Source organism: Aquila chrysaetos, chromosome Z (genome assembly GCF_900496995.4).
Source record: "Aquila chrysaetos chrysaetos chromosome Z, bAquChr1.4, whole genome shotgun sequence".
Lineage (NCBI taxonomy): Eukaryota > Metazoa > Chordata > Aves > Accipitriformes > Accipitridae > Aquila > Aquila chrysaetos.
This window is the reverse complement of record NC_044030.1, coordinates 66,684,776-66,700,989: the sequence shown is the minus strand read 5'-3', so window position 1 is coordinate 66,700,989 and position 16,214 is coordinate 66,684,776. Positions and strand designations below refer to the sequence as shown.

Here is a 16,214-nt window from a genome sequence, read left to right as displayed (position 1 = left end):
CGGAGCTGTTGTATCATAGAAATGTTGGCTGGAAGGGACCTCTGGTGATCATCTAGTGTGATGTCCCACTAAAATCTACCTCTGGCTCTATGTTCTGTCCAGCAGTTTTCAGGGCAATGCCCTTCCCATCAGATTTTCTGTGCCTCCACGTTTCTTACACTCTGCCACCAAGGGTCACCACCCATGGCTGGGGGAATCCAGCATGTCTGAGCATGCCTCAGGGTACACTCACCTCTTTCTAAATGTATCCTGGCACACTGTCTCTCCCAAAGGCCACCAACCAATGTCAGAAAACAAAATTAAACAGGCCCTTTTTGGCTGAGCTCTACCATTCCCTTCTGCAAGGGCCAGCAGAAGCCAGCCCTCACGTTCCATTCAGGGCACCTACAAGGGGCTGTGAATGCTATGTGCCCCAGCATCAGGAGTGCCCAGGGCTTCAGTGCACCTCCACAGCTTGTAATTCAGAGGGGTAGTCATTTTACCCCTCAGATTTTGTATACATACCAAATTTTGCATATTTTGGGATGGGTTTCCCCTCTCCATCCTTTCTCTTCTCATCTCTTTTGGGCCATTTCTTCCTTAAAGCCTTTATTTTCAGGGTTTTTTTATTATTATTATTATTTCCCCCTCTTCATTTCCAGTGCTTTGAAAATAAATTCCACCAAAAATGAGAAGAAAATTTCTCGCTTCAAACCAAAATCAGCCCACCTTGCCTATTTTGTTTTCATTTTGTTCTTGGCTTGGGCATGTATGTACATAATGGTCATGCTCAGGAGACACCAGAGGCGCAATTCAGGGGTGATTAGATTTCTTCAAATTAAACCCATTTAGCACACCAGCAAGCCTGAAAGCAGAGTGTTTGTCAGTGTTGTGTGCTCATACAGGGTGCAATCCAGCATCCAGCACTTCTGTGTGATGTGACAAGCCTTCAAGACCAGGCCTGCTGCTGAGATGGGGAAGGAAAGTGAGTGGTTTCTGAATCCTGCCAGGCCTGGGGCACAAAAGAGCAGCTGCCAAGCGTCAGGACTGGAGTGAACCCTCACTTGCCTTGGGGTATGAGCCCTGGGGGTTAATGTGTACCTTAGGCATCTGTGGGTACACTGAGGGTATTAGGCATCTGTGAGTTTAGGCAGCAACTGAAGAGGCATTTTTAGGGGTGCAATTTTGGCATCTAAATCAGAAATCAAGTGGCACTTGGCACCTCAGCACACAGCTTGCTAGAACAGCAAGTCCTGTTTTGCCTCCACGGCTGGCTGGAGTCTGTGATGCAGAAGGCAGGATCGCCAGCCACTTCAAGAGCATGGACATACGGCTGCGTCTAACTTTGCATTAAAAATGAAAATAATCGGGCTGTGCAGAAACATGTCTGTTTGTAATTCCATCCTTCAATGGTTTTTAGCGCTTTTTAAAGGGCAAATATTAGTACCAGAGGAAGGAGATGGACTGACAGCACTGACAAACACCAGAGTCTTCTGTTTAGTTACAACATACGCAGGGTATCAGCAGAGCAATTAAAGGCTCCCATCCCCAGGATGTTTTTTTACAGGGGGGAAATGCCAACCTGCCATTGCTTTCACACACTTGGAGCTGCATTACAGGAAAGTTACTTAATGACAATGAGAAGCAAGGGCTTGTGTTTGCTCAACAAATGTCTCTCGTAAACAAACAATCGAAAATTTCTTTGCCAGGAATCCAATTTCCCAAATGCAGTCATTTAAGAAGTATCTGGAAGCCACAATCAGAATCAATACAACTGGAATTTATATGGAAACCTTCGGTTCTGAAAGACTGGAAAAGAACGTGTTCGCTAGAGCATTACCAGTAACCGCCCCTCAAATCTGTCCATTGTGTCATAGCTAAGAGTGCACCTTTAGCGCTTTTTTAAAATAAATTTGGCCACCCTAAAGGTTGGATAAATATCTTAGCATTTCTGTTAACAATCTTTACGCTAGCTCTATCCAGAATGGTGCTAAAGAACTGCTCTTCACTGAGGTAATATTAGCAAAGTCCTATTTTGGGGCTTAATATTGTTTTAATACTTTTTTTTAACATAGTCCAGCCCTTGGGCCTGTTTGGACAGCAGAGGTCCCATCCAACTGGTCTACAAATCAGAGTACAGTGTAACCAGATCTGCTACCATAATTGCAGGTGTAAGAGATACTTTGAAGAACAGCAATGGTCATCAGCTACATTCAGCCCAGCTTCCTCGGAGAGGTGACTTTTGCAATCATGACATGTGTGTCTGTCTCTCTCCGAGAGAGGGGTACAGGTCTCAAAGATATTAACAGTTCTGAGGAAGTGGACATCTGAGCAGAGAAGAAAGGTCTTGCAGTTGCCTTGACTGACAGCCTGAAATGTGAATGCAAACCTTATTAGATACTAATCACAGCAAGCAAGAAGATAAGTGCCTGCCAGTGCCCCCTGAGAACTGCCCACAGGATGCAAATCCAAGAAAATAAGGCATCATTAGCTTCTCTCCTTTATATACCATGACATTGTTAAATGATTCATTCCCATGGCTTCTTAGATCTTGCCTTTTGTACACCGCTGTGTTACAAAGAGAGCAGCTTCCTGCAGCCACATCTTGCTGTGATGTTGCAGTCTCCTACTACTCCTCAAAATACTGGATTGAACAGGGCACTGGCAAGAGCAGCACTAAGGATCACAGTTCAAGCTTGTCTTCAAGGAAGGCTAGTTATTGTGGGAACACACCCTTGAGGATATCTGTAAACATAACATCAGGAGTGGTAAATAAAATTCTCTTGGTGGTGTACAAACACTCTGAAACCAGAAGGTCTTCCTGATCAGCTGGTGAAACATTAGCATAGCTCTTGTCTGTATTGTCTGTGGAATTGTGCTTAAAATTTGTTAGCTAGTGTGTCCTCTTGATGTCACGTTTTCTCAGGAAGATGAGAGGGTGCAGAATGTTCTTCCCTTTGCATATGGCTCTCCTCTCTGTTGTTATTTTTTTCTTCCTTATTTTTCAAAGGCAGGCATAAATAAGTGTTAACGAGTGTCAATGAAGGAGCCTCTGCACATCCAGGACAAGTGTAAGGCAGAGAGGGAGCTAAGTCAGTAATTCAGGCTGTTTATGTGTTTCAGGGCGGCTATCTAGACTGCTCTGTGTGCATTATAGCTCACCAGGTGAACAGCAGCAACATGCGGGTGTCCTGGCTGGCCACTGCTGCTGTAGTGCTCTGCAGGGGCTGCTGAGAACTTGCCAGCTTTCTTTGAGTCAATACTGTTGGGAAGAAGGTAGGTAAGGGAAGGAGACATACTGTAAGGACAGCAAAGGGAAAATGGAATTAAGCACACAAGAAGCATTTAAATTAGAACATCCTGATGCCTGTTCCACACACACTGTTCACATATTCAGGCAGCAGTTTGATATTCTGGATGTTCTCAGTTTCAGCTCTGTTCTGCCTTACCTATTCACTTACCTCTTGGGCTTTGTCATATCTTTGCAGTATCTGCTCTGCCTGGTCTCATCCACATCAGCAGTACAGATCATCACGGGTGGTGGGAACATAGTGTTCTTTGAGGTCTGCTGCCCTGAGCATCACCAGAGAGTTGGCTCATTTCAGGCTTACATGCTCATGGAAAATTTTTCTCTCCACTAATAATGAGCAGTGTAAAAAAAAACCCTGAAGAAAGCATTAAAAGGCATAGATCTGAGACCCCTCATACACAGGCATTTTAGAAGATTAGAGTGTCTAAGCACTATTAGTAAAATAATTGCAAGACGAGTCAGGAGGAGAGGTCACAGGGGAAAAGGTCTGCAAAATATTCCATAATAAAATGGAAAACAACCAGAATTCAGGTATTTATTCCAGGCACACTCTGCTAGGAAAAATGCTTCATATCTCTTTGAAACTGTTCCACAGACAGCATTTCTGTTAAACAACAAAAAAAAAGAAACCCTAATTTATTGGGATCTTTTGCATAACGTAACACTCATGTGCGGAATTGAGTCCCCTACACAGGACAGTCAGTTGCTGCCCAGATAGCAACAGGAGCCTCTGTTGCAAGGGTCTTTGGAATGGTGTCTTCAGCTGCATCAAATGAGACTCTCTGAACTCCTGTTCTCATGAATTCTTGTAATCCGGCTGGTCCTATGTGCCTGCTACATAGCATGATCCTATGGTGGTGATTACTTTAAACTGTGCACAAAGTATATCTTAACTGTCCTAACTGGCTTCAAAAGACTCTGCTGTGTGACCATTTCTGCATCTGCAAGAACAGTTTCCACAGACCATCTTGTGCATCTTACCTATGTGCAGCTGAATCCATTCTACAGCAGGAACTGCCCGGGGAGGAGCCCACCAGCGTGCCCCGTTATCTACTTAAGATGTTTATCAGCACATTTAAGCATATAAATATCAGATGGCCTATGCACAGCCTGGGCTGCATGGGGTAATCTCTAGGACTGTCCAAAATTCCCACCTGTAGAGTTCCTGTAAAGAATAAAGCAAATACTTTGTTGTGGAGGCAGCTGAGAGTTCAGTCACTTTCTCACAGGTCAGTTCATTGTCTCATCTATGCAGGGAGTAGCTGGGGAGGTCCTAGATCACCTGGGTAATTAATGACTAAGTTGATGGGATGTGTATACAGACACAGCCCGATAGATACCCAGCTATACCACTAGTGTGACTGCAGTTTCCTTCTTATATCAAAATCGGAACTAAAATTCCATCGGTTTCACCACAGCTGTAGTGTCTATTTTTATTTTATTTGAATAAATATGTTTGTGCTTGAACAGTCTGTAAGCCTCTAGTTTACTTGGAGAATGGGTGCCTCTAAGTTTTTCACGGTGTTCTTATGCAGAACATCCTCCATGATAGTAGGCCTGTTTTCTTGATCCTGTCCACGTTACGTTATTTCCTGACATGGGTCTCCTCTCCTCTTTGTGACTCTTTTCCTTTCACTTTCTGCTTGTCTCTGTCCAGATCTCTTACCTACCTGTCATATATGCCATTTCGTGATCATCTTATGTGCCAGTTATTCTGTCTTCTTATCTGTAAAAACTGCTCCCCTCATAAATGTCCTTAAGATTCATTCTTCTTCCTGTCGCCTTCTCCAAGGCTTTGGTGTGTCATTTCTCAGGCACCCTCCCATTGTTCCTCAACCTTTCTGCCCTCTGGTCCTGCTTGTTCCTCTTTGGAACGGCTGCTTTCCTCCTGCTTCCTGTGGAGCAGACACTAACAGTTGTGGAAGGGTCTGACTGTGTTGCTGTGCTAGAGTTGCAGCTGGGTTTCAACATAGAGCACTGAAAATGTAGAGGATCTTCCTTCCCCCAAGCAGTCCCCAAGCGATCTGAAGAGTCTTCTCCTGCATGGAGCTCTGCAGGAGGGCTGAGGCCACAAGCAAGTGAGGCTACACTGGCTTTCCCCGTTTTCCTTCTAGTTTAGAACAAAGGAGACATGTAAGCCAAGCTAAACTAAAACAATGCTGTGTATATTCAAACCTCCTCTCAGTATATGATTTCTTTAGATGGTCTTTTATTATGTACAGTTTTCCTGCCTTCCAGAGAAATGTGGAAAGGAAAGGTTTCATGGCAATGTACGCTCATACCTGTGAGGTTATCCTTACACTTCTTGCTGATGTTATTAGAAGTTGTATGTCCAAATCCCTGTACAACATTTATATCTCTTATTATCTAAACTACCAATGAACACTAACTTTGGCCTGTGTTTAGCTCCTATGCATTTAAACAATTTAGCACTTTGTGACATTTCAGCACAGGGCACCTTATATAAATTAAAAATATGAAAAAAAATCAGAAAAGAGAGTTAAGTTTTTGCATTGGATATTAGTGCATGCTGGTATATCTTGCCAAGCTAAATATAATTATCGGCTGTAATTCTAGGCTAGCACTCAAATATGCAAAAGCTACATGGTAAGCAGTTATAGGACTGAATATACAAATTATATCCTGTTTACATGGCATATCGAATACATTGTACTAATGTTATCAAAGTAGTTGCGTTTAAATTTCAAGTGGCCTTTTGAAACAGAAGATTAGCCCATTCACTAGAAAACACACACAACATTAAAAAAAACCCCAAACCACAAAAAGGTGTTTTCTGCCCTTCTGCCAAGAGTTTCAAGGGATTGACATTTTCTTACTGGGATTTTTCTCATAATTAAACATGGTGGTAGTTGCACATTGTTATTCAGATTTAATCAGAAAGAATCAAAATAGTTGTGCAAAGGCTAAGCCACTTCTGTGAAATTACCAGTGGATTAGACATTTTGTAAACTGTTTTAATATTGAACCCTTACATAGTGGAAAGACAGAATTAGGAGAGTTTTAAATTGCCTGGGAACCCTCAGGTGAGCAATGTGGTAACTGTGGGAAAAGGTGGAGCATGGGGGAAAAGGCATAGAAAGCAAACAAATTAAAAAAGATAAATGTTTTGCAAAGGAAGCAATAACATGGGAAGACCCAACGCTGGCAGAAGCCTGCTGGATTGCAGGCTGACCAGCAAGTTGCAAACCTGGCCCAGATGAAGGAGGCGGACATGGGAGATGAAATATGGGACAAATGGGTGCAGAGAATAGAGCTTAGGAAAGCTTGCTCTGCTCCATAAAGGCTTCCAGTGTCCCCTCTGGGTCAAGGATAGCTCTGATTTTTGCCTTTGGGGTAGTCATTGGGAATGGATAGATAAAAAGTCCTTCTATACAAATGAATTAAGGAAGTTTTCTTCCTTATGTGCATTTGTGTATTTTTTATTAGTTTGATTTGCGGGGTTGGGAGTCCCTTTGGTTCCATGGATTTACCTCTAACTTAAGTAGATATCAAATTGCAGAAATCTTTCTTGTCTTTTTTTGGCTGGTTATTTCCAAACACAGTTGTCTGTTTTGGCACCAGGTTAATGACATGATGGAGTGGCCATTTCCAGCTGAATAGCGCTCAGAGGAACTTAATAGTTAGAGACGGAGCAGTAGATTATTCCTTCCCAATGGCTAGATATATAGGGCATTTCTAAGATAATAATACTCTCAAACTGGTGTCAATTTTTAGATTAAACTGTTTTAAAGCAGAATTTGTCTAAGGGAATGTATTTGGTCCAGTCCTGATTTTGCCTTGGTATAAAGCAAATAGCATTAGTGTACTTACTCTGACTGTGTTACAATTTTAACTGCTCTTCCAATATCACTCTTTTATATGCATGCTCTCACATGTTTGCTTTCTCAGTGTCTCTCCATTCTTCTTTGCCCAAGAGAAATTTGTATCTTTATTGGAGATAGTGGAATATGCATTGAATATAAACGTGTTGTTTATTTTCTTAGGATTTGAATTTTTTGAAACAAGTGCCAAGGACAACATTAATGTCAAGCAGACGTTTGAGCGACTCGTGGATATCATCTGTGACAAAATGTCGGAAAGTCTGGAGACAGATCCCACCATTGCTGCCAGCAAGCAGAACACACGGCTAAAGGACACCCCTCCTCCACAGCAGCCCAACTGCGGCTGTTAATGCAGCTATCAACAAAGGCAGCTCCAGTGTGTTCTGTTGCCAACAGAGTATTTATGAATGGTCTATATGCCTTTATTTATACTGTCTTATTAATTTATTTGGGAGAAAAGTCTTTTATTTTACATCAGCAGCTGGCCAAGTATACGTATGGGGATGGAGAGGCTATTAGTGTGAAAGGACGATCCATTTGTTAGCATCTGGCTTTTGCATGCAGGAGGGCTATTATTTTCTCTTTTCTTTTTACTGTTTTACATTACACTTACTTCAGCTGGTGCCATGTCCTCAGACCACATTTGCCTAGAATTGAGTCTTGCTTCATCAGTTTCAAATTATACAGTTGAATCCTTAGGGTAGTGGCCAAGGTGTTTTAGAATAAGCTTCCTGATGCTGCTTACATTTTCTCCTGACTGTAAATCAATTTAGAAATATTCCTCTAGTGAGCCAATCCCTCATTCTGTCCAGATCATTTGTATAAAGGATACTTCCTGGAGCATATTGCCTTGGCAAATTTACACTCATTGTGTTACACATCATGGCTGATTGGAAACTGCAGAAGTTAGAAAAAGGTTAGTTTCTGGATCCAAAGCCACCAAACTTCCCTGTGAGTTTCCAACTGGATGTGGGTATTCGGTGCAGACCGTCAGAGATACTAGGTACTTCATCCTGTTTGGGTAGCTAGTATGTTACATTTCCATGGGAGCTGCATATCTATCTAATACCTTTCTGAAACTGGACTTAATTTCTCATTACATCATTACAGAGATCCTGGTAGTACCTACCACAGTACCGGAGGGCTGACTAGCTCTTTCAATTTCTACCTACGTAAGATATTAAACACACAGTTCTATATCACCCCTGACGAGCCAAATCCATTACGCTCAGATGTTCATAGCCAAAAACTGTCTTGTCATGGTGCTGTCAAACCTGCATACTTAAGTTTTCAGGAATTTCATCTCCCATTCAGTCACTGAGACAAACATCACCACACTGGCTACAAATGCCTGTATTTTACTCAGATCTATTGCAGAAGTGCTGCTAGTATCAGTGAACTGGAGTTTGACCTTATTTTTACTTTGATGAGGATATCTATTTTGACAAGACAATCAGAATTTCACAAGATTTTTAAAAACTTTAGGAGTAATAAAAATTTGTCAACATTTCTAATGCTAAGCTGAATACATTCATAATATCAGCAAAAGGCTGTGAAGATAGCAGAATAAAGTACACCGATTCTTTTTTTTTATAAAGAGTTAAAAATAGTCACATTTCACAGTTTTTAAAAGTACTCCTTTAGTAATGGGTGGCAGTTTCTTACATCTGTGCCCTGAAGTACTTTGTACAGCTGCTTTACTTGCGTCACAGTGACATTTTTTTAACTAAATGGCATAATTGAAGAAGTGTTAACTGTTTTATTGTTCCAATTAGACAGAATTTAGGACAATTTCTTGAACTGTCTGCAATGGGGAAAACTGGAAGACAAATTAAAAAAAGGAAGTAACACACGGTACTGCAAACTGCTCACAACTGCAAAGAAATCCCTCTACACATATTACTTTATTTGACAGTAATTTATGTAACTCCTGAAACACATTAAAAGAAAATGGTCACTTTTTTTTTTACTGATTAAATAACCTACATACACTTTGACACAGTAAAAATTACTTCCAAACAAGGCACATAGACACATGTAAAATGAATATGCCACCAGGGTGCTACATTGGCTGCCTAACTTAAATGAACAAATGTTCTTTCTTCAGTCTGGGGTTTTAAACCATGTCTGTCCTGTTAGCTAGTTTACTTACGCACTTGTTTTCCTAGTCGACATGGAGACTGGACTTCACTTGTTTACTTCCATGAAAAGAAAGCGCTGTCCTCTTTGGGGCTGATGAGCAGCCAGGTGGAAGAGGCATGTGCTATCCCAACCATAACCCTGTCTCTCTCCAGGGATACTGCTTTTCTCTCCCCCATCTAAGGCAGCATGTTGATAATTGTGCTGAGAGACTTTCATTAATACCTCTTCATCCACTAGGTACCAGCTGCTTTGGAAAAAGAAGTGATAAGAAGCTGAGGAAGCTTTGTGTGAGATGGTGGGCAGTTTCCTGTCCTTTTCTTGTTATGTGCAGTTTTTCCTGCTGTACATTATATCTCCTGCTGGAGAAAAAGGAGCAGGGAAGCCTTGAGACAGCACTCCGCTTCAGCCCTCAAGTCCTTTAGAAAAGGTTTAGGTTGTATTATTCGTCTGAGCCATCTCAGGCAAGGCAAGGAGAGAAAGGAGGACATAGTCACCTCTTACATAAAATTGGGCATGTCGTGGATCATGCAGCGTGGTGGCTACAAGTGCAAGTATTCTTCCAGCTTTGTTCTGGGTTGCTTGCTGCAAAATGGTCATCTCCTGTGCATGTTGTAACAAGGAAAAAAGACTCCAAGATGCCCCTTCCTACAGCCACACTGTGCTTGTACTCCATTGCAATGAATTCCAGACCCTCCCTGCCTCTTTATGACCATGTAGACTCTAATCGGTGGCAATACATTATTAGCATATATCTTTCTAAACAAATTGAGTGATAGATAGATAAATAGTTCTTTACTTAATTAGGATTAATTAATTGCTTTTCATTTTGCATCAAGAGTCTGGCAGAAGAGTAACACCAAAATCAAAGAGGGAGAATCTCTCCTTCACATTTCTGAGACAACTAACCTCCCAGGCCTCCAACATGTCTGACTTTCTGCATGGGATGGGGAGGATGGAGGAAGCAGCTGCCAGAGTAACATTGCTCATTAGACTGCCAGCCAGGTGTTACAAGGAAAAGGCTCATCTGAAGTACAGCAGCAGAACCAGTCAGTATTTAAAAACTCCTTGTATCTTTGTATTGACACTCAGACATTGTCATAGAGTTCAGAATTAGTCTGATTAATTTTTAAACTGTTCACACCAAATCCTTGGAGGTTTTCAAGACCAGACTGGCTAAAGCCCTTGGCAGAGTGCTCAAACCTCTTAGCTGACCCTGCTTGGAGGAGGAGGTTGGGAATGATAACCTGCTGATGTCCCATCAAACTCAATTTATCCTATCATCCCTTCCTCTGAATCTGAAAATGTGTGGAAGTTCAAGTAGACCATTTCCTAACAATCAGGGTTGCCTACTGTTGGAAAAGTAGGCTTTCATTTTCCATCACAGGTTGGCTTTTGCAGCCAGATGTTTCACAGCAATATTGAGTTTTCTGCTATAAAGTTTGGTCACATTTAGATCAGGAGCATCATGAACTCAATACCTCTCTCAGCTGGAACCTGGCTATTGTAGAGGAACACAAAAGACTGAAAGGCTTTTGAGAAGTAACTTACTATCCCTTCCCCAAACATTCTAAAAATTTAATTTGAATTCTGAGGGAACTAGCAGGATTTGGATTTTCATTCTATTTAAAATTATGCCTTGCCCTGTTTATAGGGTAAGATATCCAAAAGCAGCCTGTGTCAATCTATTTTGGCCCCTTCAATCTAGTTCAGCTCCTATTGACTTATGTGATAGAACTGCAATTTTCTTAAATGCAAATAGAGTTAGACTGAAGACTTTTGTAAATCCCATCCCAACCTGATCAAGGGCCAAAATTTAAATGATCAATGGCTTGTTCCTCACGCATATCCAATAGTCACTTATTATGAGTCATTGGAGCAGACAAGCAGGATTTGGTTAGATCCCTGATCTATCCACTGGGGTAGCACAGTTCTGTCAAGAGAAAGTACTAAGCTAAAAAGCATTATATTTTAGTGACAGAAGAGGGCTGGATCATTAAATTGAAACCTGGGATAAGAGATCCAAAACTCCTTTCAGCCTCATCACAATTCTTGGTGAAAATGTACTCACACACTTTGTGCTAATGTGTTGTCACCCTCAGCACAAAAATAGGACTGAATGTCAGGGAGCCTTATTGGTCCAGCTACAGATAACCTCTTCAGCTGAGATTTAGGCCACTTGGTGAGACACAGCAGTTGACACACAGAGCACATTAAATTTCTGAGAGACTACATGCCTTTGGGCAGAGGGTCCTGAGGTCCATAGTGCCAGCTGAACTAATACTACACAACCCATTTTCCAAGTTACGATCTAGACTTTTAGCAGCAGGCTAATCCTATGCATAGGTAATGCACCAGCCTTATCATGCTCTGACAGTGTTTTACTTGCTGCATGTTCAAACTAGTGCTCAGAAAATGCCTTGGGAACACACAAGAAGACGGGATGTGACTGGTTCCTGCGGTGCCACCTGGCATCGGTCTGCCAAACAGCTAGCAAGTCCTGCTGGGCTGAACCTTCAGATGCATGTTTTTGATTTTCATAAGAGTTCATGTTCACAAGTGTTCTGGTCCTTATAGTGCAACTAACTTAATACTGTATCTTTTTTTTTTTTTGCTGTTGTTGGTTTGTTTAGACCTGTTTGTTTGGTGTTTGAAATATATAGGAGCTAGCCTGATTTTCTGTCAAAAAATACTCTTTCTTTCTGAACAGCTGTGTACGTGACTGTTACCTGGAACTGTTTGTTCCTTTGTGCTTATACTTAATGTAATGCCTAGAGAAACTACCTGAGCAACTACATCTATGTGGCCTTTCCAGAGCACCAGTCTGAAAGATTAAGTTTTCTTCCCAGTCTGTTCAGCTCTGTATATTCAGCTGTACCACCTGTACCTTCTTTATTTTAAGAATGAAGTGCTATTTCAGGGTGCACAAAATCTGCTGGAGTTTGATCCTAAATTTGAGAATGCTTTGAGGTTGCTATTTTTAGGAAAAAAATAGTGGTACAAATTCTACATCTGATGATGATGCCTTTGTTTCTTCAATAGCAGATGAATGATGCTGCATTTGCATTCCAGAAGAAGCCCCCCATCCCAAATTCCACCCCCCTACCCCGACCACTCTTTTCTATATTTGTTTGTGAGAGGCAAGTTTTATTACTTGCATTTTTAAGGGCATCAACTAAATTACTGTTCTGCTGATGGACAGATTCCTCCTTGGCCTGTTTCATGTAGACAGACATGCACTGTATGAGCCTAGTTCTTCTTTAGGATGGCAGATTTAGCAATGTGACCATAAGTATGTAAATCCTCATAGATAAACCCTCAGGGGTGTGTAAAGCAACATGTCTTCACTTATGCCAACAGGGGAGTGAGTTGTGTTGATTTACACCGTTTATTCCATAAACATAGTCTCTTAATCCATACACTCAGATTCTCCAAGGTTCATCATTTGTCAAGTCTCATTTAAAGAGACAACTCGTTTCAATTATTTGAATGATTTCTACCACTTTTCTTTATTAAGGGGTAAATGTAGTTCACCTTTGTAATTTAAGCTTTTCTTTTCTTTTTTTTTTTTTACTTTGTTTATTCATGGATGTTCATTGAAGCAGAAATTGTAACTACACACATATAGTATACACATACACACAGCAGTACATCTTTGACACTCATTCAGTTCCCACTGTTACTTGTTCATGTTCAGTGCAGCCTTCCCTAAATGCCACAGTGGAATTTATCCATAAATTCTCATTAGCACCAGGTATCAGCTGGGTTACATTTCAGACCATAGGTTTATTATCCATGGTTCCAGCAGATGCAGATGGCTTATCATTTGTAGAATAAGGTACCTGGTATTTGATTTGGGGTGGGGCGTAGGTGTGGAAGCAAAAGTCCTAATCTTACAATAACTTCACGATCACGTATAACATGCAGAAATGAAAGCTAGAGATTGCTTACCACTTCGGGCGATAAATTTTCTTGAGTAATTCTGACATGTACCTGCAACTAGTGTTAAATGAAATGTTTGTGCTGTAACTCATGTTTAATATTTTGTCAGTAATGTCAGATGTGTTGTGGGTCAGTTGGACTGTCAGAATGTGTAACCTATATACTAGTGTTTGTGGAATTCAAATGTCTTAAGTGTTGCATGAAAATATGTTATAAAAATAGATATGTTTTCTATTTTTGAATACCTCAAAACTGAGGAATCATGGGCCAATAAGTGCAATATTTAATTATTTACTCAGTGTATATAAACTTGTGTGAAAGGGAGAAGTGTCACGTATGTGTGATAAGCTGTTGATGATGCCTGTGTGGCTTAAGATTTCCGGTAGATGTACGTGTCTTGTAGTAAAATTTATATAGTAAACACTTTACCAGTGTAGTGTAAGAATATTCTTAAGTCATTTAAACTATTTTTCATATATGAGACAATGGTAAAAGATATTTGTATGTTTACTGCAAGTGCATGTCAATTTTACTTTTAGAGTTGTGAGTGTCCTTTTTGAAAATTATCATGTTACACCAACACTAGTGGGACAGTGCTTTCAGTCAGAAGATGCTTGTAATCATTTCTAAACTATCTGCCTATATTTTTAAAGCATGTTCTCTAGAAGCATTAAAAGAGCCTCCTAGAGCTCAGCAGTTATGGTGAGTTATTTTATTCTTAAAAGTTACATGCTCTGCCTGCCTGTATTGCATAATATCACCTGGGCATGTTTTCTTTAATCTGATACAGTTAACTCATAATACTTACCTGAAATATTAAATAGGAGTACCCAATATTCTTGCAGATGACTTGGCAAACTTCAGTTGGTGCCCTGAGTTAACATTTTTGGGAAGAGCTTGAAGGTCACAGTCAAAATGGTCCAGCACAGTGGATGGTGACCTTAATTAGTCACTTCTGCCAAGTTTCTTAACTTTTCTAGATCCTAAAGAGGGAAGAGACATCCTTAAATATATTGACCCAGACTCTTCACTCAACTATTACATAGCCCTCAGTGTTGAACAACTGCACTGTTAGCAGTAAAGCTGAGGTATAAATGGAAACAATATGCAGCCCAGAATCTAACCATGAAATTAAAAGGAGACATCCAATCATTTGTTTTTCCTTTCCAGTTATCCTTGCATATTTCTAGTAGTTCTCTAAGCACATGAGCAAGGCAATCCCTATTCAGCAAAACTCTTGGGTACATCTGAGACCTTAAACCCCGAATCACTGCTCTGCCACAGGTTCCCAGCTGTGCTGACAGACTCTGCAAAGGAGAAGCTCATTCTGTTAATTCTTTCTACATCTCTGGTTTCAAAGGAATGTCATCTGCCTTGGGAATTTGCTAAATAGAGATGGGCCACTGAGTGTGGGCCAAGGGGAGTAACCAGTTCTGCTGAACAGTTTTCATAATAATTTTTTTTCATTAGTACCACATTAAAAGGTACATAAGTAGATTTTTAGTTTGACCTGATGCATTTTTGTGAAAATGTATAAGGTTGATTTAGGTTTAGGGGTTTTTTTTAAAATCAGCTTGATCAGGAAAAGAGCAAAATTCTAAGGCCTACCGGAAACACTATCATGGGTTTCCTTTCCTATATCATCAAATAGTTTCTCTGAGAAAGCAAAGTAGCCAGATTGCATTAAGTAGCACAGGACGGTACTTGCAAAGACCTGAACAGCCCTTAAAATTGTCCCTGTTTTTATAGCTTCTGCCATGAAAACTTCTGCAAAATTACACAGACCAAACTGAAATTAAAATGTATCTGGAGAGAAATTTGGGATTGCTTAATAAAAAAAGGAAATTCTCAATATCTTTGTAGCTGAGCAGCAGACAAAGTAACAGTCATAATATGAGGTACCACTTAAATACAGATATACAGACTGCTACAGGACTGAGGATGCTTTACCTAAACTTTTTATTGCTAAATGACCTGACTGTTCAAGGTCTGGCAGATAATTTTACCTAGAATTTTTATTATTCCTCATAGACATGCAATTTCATACACAAAGATAAATGCTTACCTTGAAAATATGTAGCTGTTCTGGCTCCCTCATGCTAACTTGCTTGCTGAATTGTTCTTGAAGAAAAGTTGAAGTACTTGCTTAGGATACATTTGTGAGGGGGTGAGACTCAGTCTGTCCCTCATCCCCCAACCCTTACTGCAATATAGTTACTGTGGTTCTACAAAAAATGTTAGTTTAAAATGCTGCTGGGTGACAAATTTTGTGAATCTTCTGCATACATCCACGGGAGCTCTTGTCTGAATGTGAAGTACAAGTTTTATCCACGTGCAGAATTTTAATTCTATGTGGATGTAGAGACCATGTGTATTCCATTGGATATTCTGTTTGTCATTCTGTATGTGACTTCTGTATACCAAGTGGATTTTTTTTTTGTTTAATTTTTTGTTGGAAGTTTTTTTTCCTTTTGCGATTACAATAAATATTCAAGAGACTATATTCATGAATATCTCAGTTGTTGTGACATGGTCTTACCCCCCCTCCTCCCTCTGTTTATTTCCTTTCACTTACTAAAACTGGGAGAGAATTACTTCAGTTTTGGCAAGATAATGGACAACAATACCATATCTGCGATAATTCATTTCATTAACATCTTCTCAGTAGCACTGGTGAGTCGTAGTTCTGTCTGAATCCCACAGAATTCACCGGAGACTTTGCCCTGGGAGTCTGCAGGAGAAAGATTAGACATTTCCCTACCAAAAGCACACTGCTGTCTCAGCATATATGCTGATCCTTTAAAATGGGGCAAAGTTCTTTTCTTCTGTTTCACTGTATAAACTGTTAAATAGCATCTGTGCCTTTTGGATGCTGTTATTAGTTGGTCATGTAATCTTAGCCCAAACGAGCCATCTCAATTGTGGTGGGTGGTATTTCACACAAATTGTGATATATCACTGTCCAGTTATTGCTTTTTTCTAGACACACACACACACCTTTG

General features: G+C 40.4%; 1 protein-coding gene across 3 annotated transcripts in view; it reads left to right on the top strand.

The window, feature by feature from the left end:
* RAB3C (RAB3C, member RAS oncogene family) overlaps nucleotides 1–15,723 on the top strand; it is a 141,810-nt gene extending 126,087 nt beyond the window's left edge. For 2 of the 3 annotated variants that reach the window (XM_030005085.2, XM_030005083.2), the window contains 2 exons: nucleotides 7,294–10,000; nucleotides 11,127–15,723. In XM_030005085.2, coding sequence (XP_029860945.1) covers nucleotides 7,294–7,481 — 188 coding nt within the window. In that variant the 3' untranslated portion in view covers nucleotides 7,482–10,000; nucleotides 11,127–15,723. Of the gene's footprint in view, nucleotides 1–7,293 lie in introns of all 3 variants that reach the window. The other variant, XM_030005084.2, reaches the window with a different exon arrangement.
* Nucleotides 15,724–16,214: the final 491 nt, after the last annotated feature.